Source organism: Schistocerca gregaria, chromosome X (genome assembly GCF_023897955.1).
Source record: "Schistocerca gregaria isolate iqSchGreg1 chromosome X, iqSchGreg1.2, whole genome shotgun sequence".
In the NCBI taxonomy this organism is placed as follows: Eukaryota; Metazoa; Arthropoda; class Insecta; order Orthoptera; family Acrididae; genus Schistocerca; species Schistocerca gregaria.
In genome coordinates, this window is record NC_064931.1 from 687,524,123 (window position 1) to 687,538,740 (window position 14,618).

The following is a 14,618-nucleotide window of genomic DNA, read 5'->3' on the forward strand; positions in this document are numbered from 1 at the left end:
GTTATCACAAGATTTGTTGGGAATGCATCATCCTGGTCAATTACGTCCAGTGATTTTGTGCAGAAAGTGGGTCTACTCATTTTATTTCCCAGTCATAACTGTTGAACCACTTACAGCTTATTTAAAGATGAAACTTTAAATCCTGTTTCACAACCCTCTGCGAAGACATGTAAGGGATTTGTGATGTTCTGGATTGGTAAGGGCATATCGCTGTGGCCTTCATTGAGGAACTGCATGAACTCGTCAGATATTTTCTGGCCTTTGATCTGTCCTTTATGCTTGTCATTGGTTACAGAACCTGCTTCACACCACTGTTTTTTCCACCTGGACATTATCCTCCTTTTTGGAGTCTTAGTAATTAGATTCATAAATTAAGGTTAAATCCTGGATCTTTTCTAATCATAGAGTTTTTCTTGTTGTAACTAGTTGAGAGAGGTGGACACTGAAGACAGAAGGCATGTGGAATGGCTTAAAAACACTGTCATAAAAAAACTCAGCTTAGAAGACTGGAAATGTTCCATGAAGGAGAAGAAGAAAAGCTCAGTAGTGTAAACTTGATTTCTAACTAACTTCATTATATGGTGTTCATAATGTGTACAATTTTTTTCTTTTTTCTTTCAGGACAGTCCATGTGAGACGGTGATACAGAGAGACATTAATCGGACATTTCCAGCACATGACTTTTTCAAAGAGGCTGGTGGATTGGGGCAGGACTCCCTCTATCGTATCTCTAAAGCGTATGCTGTTTATGATACGGAAGTTGGATACTGCCAAGGCTTAAGCTTTTTAGCAGCAACTTTGCTTCTTCATGTAAGTGTTCTTTTAGTGGTACCAGTTTTTCTTTGAGTGATTTACAGATTTTTTAGTGTATAATGGGTACTTAACCTATGGATCAGGATAAAAAGCAGGTGATGATATATCTCATTCATTTTTTCAGAATTAGAAGTACAGTTAATTAACATGGCCCTTATTAGAAGGTAATGCCAAATATTCCTTTAAATCACACCAACAAATGAGGCCCTACAGAAACAATAATTGTACCTTTTATTACCAAGGCCATTATTATAGAAGTCATATGTTCCAAATTGTATATCTTGTTGCTTTATGGGTGTACTCACAATTGATGGTCAAATCAGGGTTTTGGTGAGACATATATTGTAATAAACGGCTTTATGAGAGTGAATTTTTTAGACAATACTCATTGTAAATGTCGTGTTCCATAGGTATTATGGGATTAGAAGTGATAATCGTAAAATGTTAGTTATCACCCAAAAAAACTGAAGTTATGAATCTGAAAGTAGCTAAATATTTGCCCTTCAATGCAGCACATCTTTCTCAACAAGGTATAACTTGGCAGAGATCTCAGTTGTGGAAGTTTACATTTTGGCTGTTCAGAAAATGTTCTTCCTTGAAAATCACCTTGTCATTATTCTGGAAATGCCTGACACGCAATGGTTTCTTCATCTATGGGAAGAGGTAGAAGTGACCAGGTCTCATGTCAGGAAAATATGGGCAATGACATAAAATTTGATAGCCCAAGGGGTAGCATGTGTGACTGCATCCTGTGGAGAACGGGCTGGGACATTCTCATGAAGTAAAGACACTCCCTTGGACAGTTTCCCCCCAATGATTTGTCTTAACAGCTTCCTATGTCTGCCTGCTTAGCTGGGTGGTAATGTGTTTGTATCCCATGCACTGGGTCTGGGTTCGATTCCCGGCCAGGTTGGCGATTTTCTCCACTCGGGGACTGGGTGTTGTGTTGTGCTCATCATCATTTCATCCTCATCATCGACCACAAGTTGCCCAGTGTTGCACCGACTGAAATAAGACATGCACTTGGCGGCCGAACCCAAATGGGACCTCCCAGCCAACAATGCTGTGCAATCATTTCATTTTTACAGCTTCCTATAGCATCGTGAGGAGATTTTGGTTGTATGCTCCTGCGATGGTTTGCAGCCATGATCATAATCTGATAGCACTGCACTGTGGCAGCCCGAAAAATGACTCGGCATCACCTTGTCTGATGATGGTTGGGTCTTTACTATTTTCAATGGTGGTGACTCCATGTTTGCACTCCTTGCTTTGTTCCTTTGTCTCGAGATCATGGAGATATATCCAGCACATTTCTATGATGATAAGGCATACAAGAAAGATGACTGGAAGAAGGTATAACATTCCCTGTGCTGCCTCAGTTTGGTGAGCTTTTTAAATTGGTGTGAGTGTGCAAGATTTTGAAAAATGATTCATGAATGACTTTGTCTTTCCACTACCACCTTGATTGTGGTATTCCGATCTTAGAGCACCAAGGTCTCCACTTTACGTGCCATTCCTGGTCCTTCACAGATAGGTGGTCTGCGACTTGTTTCATCATCATTCAGACTTGTTTAACTGCGCTGAAAGCATTTGTTCCATCTAACCCCTGTGATATATTATGGTGCATTGTTGTTGTAAAGATCAGAAATGAGCTATGTAAACACTATTTTAAACTCACCCATGGGCTGTATGACTTCATCTCCAAACTCACTGTCTCTACATGCTCGGAGGCTCGACTTGGCAGCATCTGTGCGGCCTGTTTATAAGCATAAACTCAGCATGAGTATAACTGAGGACTCGTAGCATAATTGAGGACTTGCAGCATTGTCACTACACATGCAGTGGTTGGGCATGACAGTTATGAATAAATTTTATAAATTCAATTGCCCTGCCACATTTTTCTGTCTGTATGTGAAGGCTAATCGCAGGAGCTACTTGAGGGATTTTGATACTGTTTTCAGTAATATACAGATTGATTCACAAGGAAGCTTTTTGTATGTAATCTATAAATATGTCTGAACTATCATGAATTAAATTCCCCATTGCAAATTTCTTTCCATATGCGAGGGAGGATTTCAGAAACTACTGTAGGGATTTTGATAGGGTTTTCACTAATATATAAACCGATTCATAAGGAAGATTTGTGTATTTGTAGCTGCTAAGCCAGGTACGTCATCCAGTTAGCAGTTTGTGTGTGTGTGTGTGTGTGTGTGTGTGTGTGTGTGTGTGTTTTAGAATAACAGGTATATACAAAGGGCATTCAAAAAGTTTTGCATAGTAGTCTATAATTTTTTAATTTTTTGCAGGAGGAGTTTTTTTGTGAATATACTTGGAACATTTAGCTATACATTGAGCTGTGACTTATCTGACCCAACGTTCTTTCCATGATGCAAATGCACTTTGATAAAATCCTGGGGATTGACTTTTACACCATCGCTTGACGCAGGAAATAAAGTTATTTCTCACTATCAAATGTTTTAACGTGCAGGTGGGCCTTCAGATGACAAAAATGGTAAAAATCAGCTGGAGCCAAATCTGGACTGTAAGGAGGATGAGGAACAATTTTCTAACCCATTTTCCTGATTTTCTCCTGCTTCATAAGGGCTGCATGGGGTTTGGCATTGTCATGGTGTAGTCTGATGAGCTGACTCTGAAGCTGTGGTCTGTGAGTCTTGATGGCATGTCACATCTTGTCCAATGACAAACAGTAATGGGCTCAGTTAATTGTGGATCCAGGTACCAAAACGTCAATGAAAATGACACCACACTGATCCCAGAAGAAAGAGGCCATCACCTTTCGGCCTGCTGTTTGTGAAAGTCATGGTTTCTTCTTCCGAGGGGAACCTGGATGACGCCACCAAATGGATTGGGTTTTGCTCTCAGATTCAGACAAAAACAACCATGTTTCATCCTGGGTAATGTTGCTGTCAAAACACTGTTTTCACTCTTCAGTAAAGGTCTTCATGAGACCCTCGCACACATTTTTCCTCATTGTTTTCATTTCTCTTATCAATAATCTAGGCACCTAATGTACACAAATTTTTCTGTACCCTAGTGACTGTACCATTGATACCACACTACCCAATGACAAACGAGTCATTTCAGCAAGCTGTCATGTCATCACACATCTGTCAGTTTGGATGATTTGATCAATGGTCTCCTTATTCACATCACTCACTGCTGTCGATGGTCTACTGCGTTGTGGATTGTCCAGTAGAGAGAAATCACATTCTTTAAACCTCTGCAACCACCACTGGATGCTGCTGCAACCCACTGTGTCCTCCCCATAAACATGGAGCAACTTCCTGTGAATCGATGTGGCAGAGTCATCACCAGTCTTGAAGAGGAACTCCATCTCTGACCGTTGTCACAACCTGACATCTACTTCACGGTTCGTTATGGCTCACCTGTAAGTAAAAGAAAATACTTTTATATACCAACTTATAGCTATATGTTCCAAGTATGTTTACAAAAATATTCATTCTCCTCCTACAAATAATTAAAAAAAAATTAGGGACAACTGTGCAAAACTTTTTGAACTCCCTTTGTATAATTGTTCACTTACCTGAAATGTTTACAAACCTAGTACCAACTTCTTTGAAAACACTGTCTCTGTCTTCAGCACTGAGCATCTAAAGGTCACGACATGGAGAACACAAAAATGTTGAAGTGGTACAAGAGCAGTTAATCTTATTAGCCTTTTGGCCCATGTAATTTCTGCATCTTAGTTTAAGTATTGCCATGGCATCACTACCCATCACTGCCTAATTCATTAGGACTCAAGTGACCATCCAGAAGTTTACACTGCCAGAGAAGTACCAAATGGAATTTTGGATAGTTGTCTCGTTCTAGGTTATTAATAGCTTCTTTCTAACAAAATGTTCCATCGGACTTTGACTTCTAGTTTGAGTGACTTTGTGAGTCTCTTCGAAAGACAGACACCCTTACAATGTGCTACTAATGCTTTTCGGAACTTTATTGTCCCTCCTACATGAAGTAGTTACGGATACGAAGCTTCAGTGCTTGAGCAAAGTGCCAATACAAAGACAGTTGCAAGTAAGCGTAGTGAAGTTTTTCAGAGCTGCCACTGTATTAGAACCGTGATCTATTAAAAAAAGGTGCTGACTTCATTAAATCCTCAGAATTTTGCAAGGACGCGTTAGGGTGAACAAGCTCTGTACCAGGAAATGGGGTGGTAAACAGTACTCCATTCTCTATATGTTACCTTTCACTAATAGTGGGTACAGTCACTGTAGTGTAGGTTATTTTACATGCATCAACCGCCCACATATCAGTTTGGGAAAAAGCTCTTTTATCAGTGATAGCAACACTAACTCATGGACCCAGCACCTTTTTAAGGGTGTCTGCAATGGATTTTATTCACTTCTTAACTGTAGTCAGATTTGGTGGTATAGCCTCCACATCAACTTTAGAAACCACTTCAGCCCCTACAGACACATGCATTTAGACAACTTTTTTCTCCTCTGCGGGTCCGGGGGCTAAATAGGCCTGAGGTGCTCCTGCCTGTCATAAGAGGCGGCTAAGAGGAGTCCCACACTTTTCAGTCCTAAGATTTCAGGTCTGATTCTATGGTCTGACCTGCCACTTTCAAAATTCTACAGAAGTGTGGGCCATATGGGGAAGGACGCCTTACGTGGTGTTTTTCTATTGGTCCATTGTGCACTACCATCTTGCATGCTATCTATTGTCGTGTGGCAGGATTTACACCCCATGTCTTCTGGGCTGCCTCCTCCTTGTCTTGTGCGCAATCTCCTTCTTAGCGCCCACGAAAACTGTGGACCCTTTCAACACCTAAAATCCAGCACGGCAGCCAGTCTGTTGTGGTGGGGTCGTCATGTACCCTCTTGGTGGTAGCCCCCTGACCACGCAGGGATCGCACTACAGATGCCAGAGCTGTTTCCTCCCCATGCATGCCAAGGAGTATGTGCCCATCTTGTCTGGGGCACGGGGACTCCGGGCAATGGGATATCGGCCAGGTACCCGTTGCTTTGGCTGGGCGGTGCCCTTGGGGAGAGCCCTCGTTCGGAGTAGGTGGCATCTGGGCAGATGTGGCGCAATGAAGCGCAATAAACCTCACCAAGCTGGTGGTCGCACTGCCACCAGCATCTCTAAGCGAGGCAGAATTGAATTTGATACTGCACAATATGACCCTCAGTCGTTCCCCTCGTTGGCTGCGCCGTGGGAGGGACGAGGACCTAGTGCCAAGCCGGAGCCTTATGTACCACAATACCTTGTCTGCAGCAGGACTGATGGTGACTCTTTTCTTACGACAAAGCCTCTGTTTTTTGTGGAACACCTGGAGGATAAGTTTTAGGAAGTGGCGAGGTTGTCTAAAATGAGGAATGGGTCCATCCTCCTCAAGACGTCCTCCCCAGCCCAGTCACGGGCGTTGCTCTTGTGTGATAAGCTTTGAGATGTCCCTGTTACCGCCACTCCCCACAGTAGCTTAAATATGGTCCAGGGGATTATTTACCATTGTGACCTCTTGTTACAATCCGACGACGAGCTGAGAGCCGACTTGGAACGACATGGTGTGCATTTTGTCCGTTGTGTACATAGAGGACCCAAGACTAACAGGGTGGCCACCGGTGCCTTTATCTTGGCCTTTGAGGGTGCTGTATTGCCTGAGAAGGTCAAGGTAATGGTTTACCGTTGTGATGTCAAACCATACGTCCTACCCCCGATGCGGTGCTTCCAGTGCTGGAAGTTTGAGCATATGTCCTCCCGTTGCCCATCCAGCACCACATGTCGAGATTGCGGACGCCCCTCTCATCCCGATTCTCCATGTGCGCCTCCGCCTGTCTGTGTCAACTGTGGGGAACACCACTCTCCATGCTCGCTGGACTGCCCCGTTCTTCATAAGGAGCGGAAGATAATGGAATTTAAGACCCTGGACCAGCTTACTTATCGCGAGGCAAAACTGAAATTCGAAAGGTTGTATCCTGTCCCACTTCGAACATCCTATGCTGCAGCCACGTTATCGTCGCCCTCGTGGGCGGCAGTTGTCGCCTCATCTGTGCTGCCTTCAGTGGCCCTCGGGGCCGTACATCTCTGTCTGCCCCCGTCGTGTCTGGGGGCAAGCCTTCCTCTGTTGCCCCCTTAGTAGTTGGGGGCAAACCCTCTCCTGTCACTCCCCCCACACATGCTTCGGGAGTGACATCTGCTCAAAAACCGGGGGGCTCAATCCTTCCCCCTCCCCCTCCTTCTCCGCCGGCGTTGCCTCTGCCAGTTCCTCTCTCGCGGAAGGGGGCCCTCGGGGCCCTCCCTTCTTCCCTTTCTTCTCCTATGCAGTCGGATGTCAGCCAGTGGCTGAAGGTTCCGCCACCTGCTGGTCGTAGGGCTTCTGCGTCGTCGTCAGCCTCCGACGCTCCTTCCGAGAAACTCTCCCAGCCCTCTAACCCAAAGGACACACGCGAGAAGAAGGAACGGAACATGTCCAAGAAGAAGGACGTTGCGGCGGTTTCAGTACCGCCTGCTGTACATAGTTCTGGCTCTGGGGATGAGGTGGAGATCCTCGCCTCTGCTGCCGATCTCGCCCTCACGGAACCCTCGGGGGCCTCTCCTATGGACGCAGCTGACTCTCGCCCGGTGGCGGCCGTTGGCTCTGAGGCGCCATCTGCCTCTTAGTCGCCTTCACGCCCTCCCAGTCCCTTCCTGCTTCCATTCTCCAGTGGAATTGCGGCGGTTATTTCCGCCACCTGCCTGAGCTCCGGATGCTTCTGAGTGTTGCCCCTGTTCTCTGCATTGCTCTTCAGGAAACGTGGTTTCCAGCAATGCGGACCCCTGCCCTTCGCGGTTATCGGGGATACTATAAGAAATGCGCTGCCTGTCAACGAGCTTCAGGTGGAGTTTGCCTCTTTGTTCACCACTCTGTCTGTAGCTCGCCAGTACCGCTTCTGACGCCTTTAGAGGTAGTCGCTGTCAGGATTGAGCTCTCGCTGGCTATTACTATTTGCTCTGTTTACGTTCCTCCGGATGGGCAGCTCCCCCGACATGTCTTGGCTGCGCTGCTGGCTCAACTCCCACCCCCATTACTGCTTCTGGACGATTTCAATGCCCACAACCCTCTATGGGGTGGGACTGTCTCTGACGACCGTGGTCGTGCCGTGGAGCATGTGATGGCTCAGCTCGACCTTAGCCTCTTGAACACCGGTGCTCCCACGCATTTCAGTGTGGCTCATGGCCTGTTCTCGGCCATCGATCTCTCTCTTTGCAGCCCTGGACTTGCCCCATCCCTCCACTGGAGAGTGCATCCCGACCTGTGTGGTAGTGACCATTTTCCCATCTATTTGTCACTGCCCCAGTGTCATTCTTCTGGGCTCCTGCCCCGCTGGGCTCTCAACAGGGCTGACTGGCCGGCTTTTACTTCCGCTGCCACCATTGCTTCTCCCCCACAGGGTGACATTGACGAGGTGGTCCGTGTCTTGACCACGTCAATTATTTCTGCAGCCGAGGCTGCCATCCCCCGCTCTTCTGGACTCCCTCGGAGGAAGGCTGTCCCCTGGTGGTCGCCGGAGATTGCTGAGGCTATTCGCGACTGTAGGTGGGCTCTCCAGCATCATAGGCGGCACCTGTCTCTGGAGATCCTCATCGCCTTTAAGAAGCACCGTGCCTTGGCCCGTCGTCTTATTGCACGACGTAAGCAGGAGTGCTGGGAGAGGTATGTTTCATCCTTGGGCTCCCGTGTCTCCCCGTCGCTCGTGTGGTCCCGCATCCGGCGGATTTATGAATACCAGACCCCTATGGGTGTCCCTGGAATCTCCCTGGATGGCGCTGTCTGCACTGACGCTGCCGCCATTGCTGACCACCTTGCCGCGCACTTTGCTACGAGCTCTGCGACTGCAACTTACCCTCCCACCTTTCGCTCTCTAAAGAAGCGCGCCGAGCGGACGCAGTTATCATTCCACACACGTCGTTCTGAAAAATACCATGCTCCTTTCAGCGAGAGGGAATTCCTCGCAGTCCTCGCCGATTGCCCTGATACGGCACCAGGACCGGACTGCATCCACGCACAGATGCTGAAGCATCTCTCCAGGGACTGCCAGAGACACATCCTCACCATCTTTAACCGCATTTGGAGCGAGGGCGTGTTCCCGTCGCAATGGCGATAGGGTGTTATTGTCCCCATCTTGAAGCCCGGTGCAGACCCTCTGGCGGTGGACAGCTATCGTCCCATTACCCTCACCAACGTTTTGTGCAAATTGCTCGAACGTATGGTGGGGCAGCGTTTGTGTTGGGTCCTTGAGTCGCGCGGTCTCCTCGCTCCATCCCAGGGTGGCTTCCGTCAGGGCCAGTCTGCTCCGGACAATTTTGTGCGGCTGGAATCTGCTATCCGTACGGCCTTTGCCCGCCATCAGCATCTCGTTGCTGTATTTTTTGATCTGCGGAAGGCATATGACACAACATGGAGGCATCACATCCTTGCTACGTTGCGTGAGTGGGGTCTTCGTGGTCAGCTCCCAGCTTTTCTTCAAAACTTTTTATTGTGCCACTCTTTCCGGGTGCAAGTCGGTGCCGCCTCTAGTTCATCTTATACAGGAAAATGGGGTCCCGCAGGGCTCGGTGTTGAGTGTTTCCTCACTTCTAGTGGCCATTAATGGTCTGGCTGCAGCCGTGGGTTCGTCGGTGTCTCCTTCTTTGTATGCCGACGACTTCTGCATCTCATTTAGCTCAATGACTACGGGAGTCGCCAAACGCAGGCTGTAAGCAGCCGTTCCCAAGGCAGCTTCATGGGCTCTGAGTCACGGATTTCAGTTCTCTGCAGCCAAGACTCAAGTTATGCACTTCTGCAGGCATCAGACGGTCCACCCTCATCCGGAACTTTACCTCGACGCTCACCTACTGGAAGTGGTGGACACTAGCCGCTTTTTAGGACTCATCTTTGATGCCCGGCTCACATGGGTTCCTCATATTACTCAGCTGAAGCAAAAGTGCTGGCGGCACCTCAACGCCCTCCGCTGCCTGAGCCACGCATCTTGGGGTGCAGATCACTGCACGCTGTTGTGATTGTACAGAGCCCTTGTGCTGTCCAGGCTTGATTATGGGAGCCTGGCCTATGGGTCTGCATCACCCTCAGTGTTGACGTTGTTGGACCCCATACACCACTGTGGGGTTCGGCTTGCAACTGGCGCTTTCCGTACGAGCCCTGTGGAGGCCGGGTTTCCCCCGCTGTGGATTCGCCACCACCGACTGCTCGCCGACTATGCTGTCCACGTGCATTGCTCACCGGGCCATTCCAATCATCGCCTGCTTTTCCCTGCCAGGGTCCTCCCTCTGCCCGACCGGTGACCTAGGTCTGGGCTTTCCATTGCTGTCCGCGTCCTGTCCCTGCTGTCGGAACTGGGGTCGTTCCCTCTTCTGCCACCCTTCCGGGTCCGTGCCCCCACACCTCCCTGGTGTATGCCCCGGCTGTCCGTCCGCCTGGACTTGGCTCGGGAACCCAAGGACTCGGTTCCGCCTGTGGCCTTCCGTCGCCGTTTTCTTGCGCTCCTCGCCTCATTTTCAGGCTGTGAGCCTGTCTACACTGATGGTTCCCTGGAGGATGGTCGTACTGCCTACGCTTTTGCTCATGCTGCCCATGTTGAACAGTGCTCCTTGCCGGCTGGCTGCAGTATTTTTACTGCAGAGCTGGTGGCCATATTGCGCGCTCTTGAGCATACGCATTCCTGCTCAGGTACGTCCATCGTCATCTGCAGTGACTCCCTGAGCAGCCTCCAGGCTATCGACCGCTGCTATACCTCTTCTCCTCTATTATCCTTTATTCAGGAGTCTGTTTTTGCCATTACCCACTCTGGTCGTTCGATGGTCTTTGTTTGGACGCCAGGTCATGTTGGCATCCCGGGGAACGAACGTGTCGACAGGCTGGCCAAAGGGGCGATCGACGCCCCCACTTTGGAGATCGGCCTCCCGGCTCATGATCTGCAGCTGGCATTGTGCCGTAAGTTGCTTGGGATGCGGCATGACGAGTGGCGTAGCCTGACTTCGCCGAATAAACTGCGGGCTGTTAAGGAGACGACCGATGTGTGGCGGTCCTCCCTGCGGGCTTCTCGCAGGGAGTCTGTCATCCTGTGTCGGCTCCGCATTGGCCATACCTACCTGACGCACGGACATCTTTTGCGTCAGGAGGATCCCCCCCTGTCTCAGTGCGGGTCCCGGTTGACGGTCGCCCACATTTTGTTGGAGTGTCCCCGACTGCACACCCTCCGGCAGTCTTTTAATCTCCCGGGCACGTTGCCTTTGGTTTTAAGCGACGATGCCTCCATGGCTGACAACGTTTTAAATTTTATCCGTGGTAGTCCTTTTTATGGTTCCATTTAGGGGGGTCCTGCCCCTTTCCCTTTCTATGTCCTCGAGTCTCTCATTGGTTGCAGATTTTAGGGTGTATTCGGATGGTTGACTCTTTCCATTTTTTTGTTCTCATGGTCAGTCAACCAGTCTCCGGCCCTCTTCTTTTCTTCCGTTTCTTTCTGTTCGGTGTTCGTCTGTACTCTTCTTGTCTCTAGCGTTTGCTGCCACATTGGTGTTCTTTCAGTGACTGGGGGGAGGGGCGTCTCCTCCCCCCTTGGGGTTTTACCTGCTCTGTAAATTTTCGTCTCGCCTGTTTATGGAATGGGGGACTGATGACCTTAGCTGTTTAGTCCCCCTTAAACATCCCAACAACCACCACCGCTCCCATGACAATATTTGATTTCTCTGCGCTCAATATTCAGCACAGTAGCCAATCCGTTGCGGTGGAGCCTTCATGTACCCATTTGGTAGTATTCCCCTGACTACACAGGGATTGCACTGCTGATGCCTGAGCTGTGAACTCCCCAATTTGCCAAGGAGAAGATGCCTGTCTTCCTGGGGCATCAGGACTCCTAGCAATGGCCATTATGCCAGTTGGTCTTTGCTGTGGCTGGGTGGCGCCCATGGGTTGAGCCCTTGATCGGAATGGGTGGCATCAGGGCGGATGACCTGCAATGAAGCGGACTAAGACATCTCTTGCTGGTGACCATACGGCACCAGTAGTCTCTAAGAAGGGCAAGATCAAATACAATGCCGACAGGTATGACCCTAAATTTTTTCCATCACTCGCTTCACCATGGGAGGAACATATGGCTACAGAATGGAGAGAGCCATATTCGCCTCAGTTTTTAGTCTGTAGCAGAATAGATGGGGACTTCTTTCTACTTACAAAGCATCAATTTTTCATTCAACACTTTGAGGATACGTTTGGAGAAGTGACAGCGCTGTCCAAGATGTGAAACGGTGCAGTCTTGATTCAGACAGCATCCCCAGCCCAATCCCGAGTGTTATTAGCCTGTGAAGAGCTGGGTGATATTCCTGTTCTGTCACTCCCCATAAAAGCCTCAACATGGTCCAGGGGACCATTTTCCATCGCGATCTCCTCTTGCAATCTGACGACGAGGGTGTTCATTTCATACAACGCATTTACAGGGGACTCAAGGACAACAGGGTTGCTACCGGTGCCTTCATCTTGGCCTTTGAGGGTGATTCATTGCCTGAACAGGTGAAGGTGTTGGTTTACTGCTGTGAGGTTAAACTATATGACCCTCCCTCTATGCGGTGCCTTAAGTGCTAGAAGTTCGGGCTGCACTTCCAGCGCCACATGTCGAGACTGCAGACATCCACAGCACCCAGATACTCCATGTGCGCTTCCTCCCACTTGCATCATCTGTTGAGAGCACCACTCCCCAGACTGCCCAGTACTCCAAAAGGAGCGGAAAATTGTGGAGTACAAGACCCTGGACCAGTTAACTAACAAGAGGCTAAACATAAATTTGAAAGATTACACCCCATTCAGTTGACGTCGATGTATGCTGCAGGTACATCACCATCGCCGTCCCAAGCGCCAGCGGTTCTTCACTCTGTGCCACGAACAGTGGGCCCTCTGGCCACCAGACTACATCTACTCCCTTGGTGGTAGGGGGAAAATCTTCCTCCGTTGCTCCCAAAGCACCTACTTTGGGATCAAGGCACCCCCAAACGCAGGGGACTTTGGTCCCCTCCCCCCTGCCGGAGAAGCAAGAGCCTCCTCCATCTCATCACATGCGTGACGGGTCCCTCGGGGCCCTCTCTCCCAAGGTCTCCACTAATGTCATGGTGGACACTCACCAGTGGCTCAAGGAGCCAAAAGTTGTTGGATGAAGAGCTTTATGGTCTTCCTCAGAGCCCCTAAAGATAAGGGGGAGGGCAAGAAAACAAAGAAGTCTGCTAAGAAAAAGGACCCTCCCATGGTCCCAACACTACCACTCACTACCAATTATGCATCTTAGGATGCAGTGGAGATCTTAGTGTCCCCTGCAGACCTGGATCTCACTGATGCCGCATCCTCCACAGAAATGGCTACAAATAGTCTGTGGCAGCAGGTGATACTGAGGCATATCCTGCCTCCTTGAACGTTTCTTGCCTTCCCAGCCTCACCATAACGTCATCCTCCAGTGGAATTGCGGTGGCTTTTCCACCACCTGACTGAGCTACGGCACCTCTTAAACTTCACACTTGCTTTCTGCACTGCCCTCCAGGAAACCTGGTTCCCAGCAATGTGGACCCCTGCCCTCTGCAGCTATAGTGTCTGGTGGAGTTCGTACCTATGTCCTGAACTCTGTATGCAGTGAACCTGTGCCCCTTCAAACCCCCCTTGAAGCTGTGGCTGTCAGAATAAGGACGACACAGGAAATAACTGTCTGCAACGTATATCTTCCTCCAGATGGTGCAGTACCCCTGAACACATTGGTTGCACTGATTGATCAACTCCCTAAAACTTTCTTACTTTTGGGAGATTTTAATGCCCATAAGGCCTTGTGGGGTGGCATTGTGCTTACGGGATGAGGCATAGATGTCAAAACTAGACTGTCTCTATGCGACCTCTGCCTCTTAAATACAGGTGCCCCCACACATTTCAGTGTGGCACATGGCCGGTTTACAGTCCTGTGGACTTCTACCCTCTATCCACTGGAGAGCACATGATGACCTTTGTGGTAGTGATCACTTCCTCATCTTCCTGTCCTTGCCCCGGCGTCAGGCCCATGGATGCCTACCTAGATGGGCTTCAAACTTTCACCTCTGCTGTCACTGTTGAATCTCCTCCACATGGTAACATCGATGTGGTGGTTGAGCAGGTAACTACAATGATCATTTCTGCGGTGAAAACACGATCCCTCATTCTGTAGGATGCCTCTGGCGGATCACAGTCCCTTGGTGGTTGCCAGAAGTTGCTGAAGTAATTAAGGAGCACCAGTGAGCTGTACAGCAGCATAAGCATCTCATTGTCTTTAAATAGCTCCATGCTCGCATTCGCCAGCTTATAAAAAGACAGAAACAGGAGTGTTGGGAGAGATAAGTCTTGACCATTGGGTGCCATACATCACCTTCCCAAGTCTGGGCAAAGATCAAACAAGTTCTTTGGTACCAGACCACAACAGGTGTTTCCGGTGTTAACATAAATGGAGTGATATCTACCGATGCAAATGCGAATGCCGAACACTTTGCTGAGCACTATGCGTGCACCTCTCGGAGAATTAGTCCCCACCCTTTCGCACTCTCAAATGAAGGTAAAGCCTCCTCGTTTACTACACACCACAGTGAATCCTATAACACCCCATTTAAAGAGTGAGAGCTCCTCAGTGCTGCATTACCCCGACACAGCTCCTGGGCCAGATCGTATCCACAGTCAGATGATTAAACATCTCTTGTCTAATTGCAAGAGACACCTCCACGTGATCTTCAAACAGATCTAGTGTGATGGTGTCTTTCCATCGCACTGGCAGGAGAACACTATC

At 49.0% G+C, this 14,618-nt stretch overlaps 1 protein-coding gene across 2 annotated transcripts in view; it reads left to right on the top strand.

Moving 5' to 3' along the window:
- Positions 1-14,618, top strand: part of LOC126297736 (rab GTPase-activating protein 1-like) — a 153,683-nt gene that overhangs the window by 73,898 nt on the left and 65,167 nt on the right. For both annotated transcript variants that reach the window (XM_049988884.1, XM_049988883.1), the window contains exon 10: positions 622-810. In XM_049988884.1, coding sequence (XP_049844841.1) covers positions 622-810 — 189 coding nt within the window. The remainder of the gene's footprint in view (positions 1-621; positions 811-14,618) is intronic.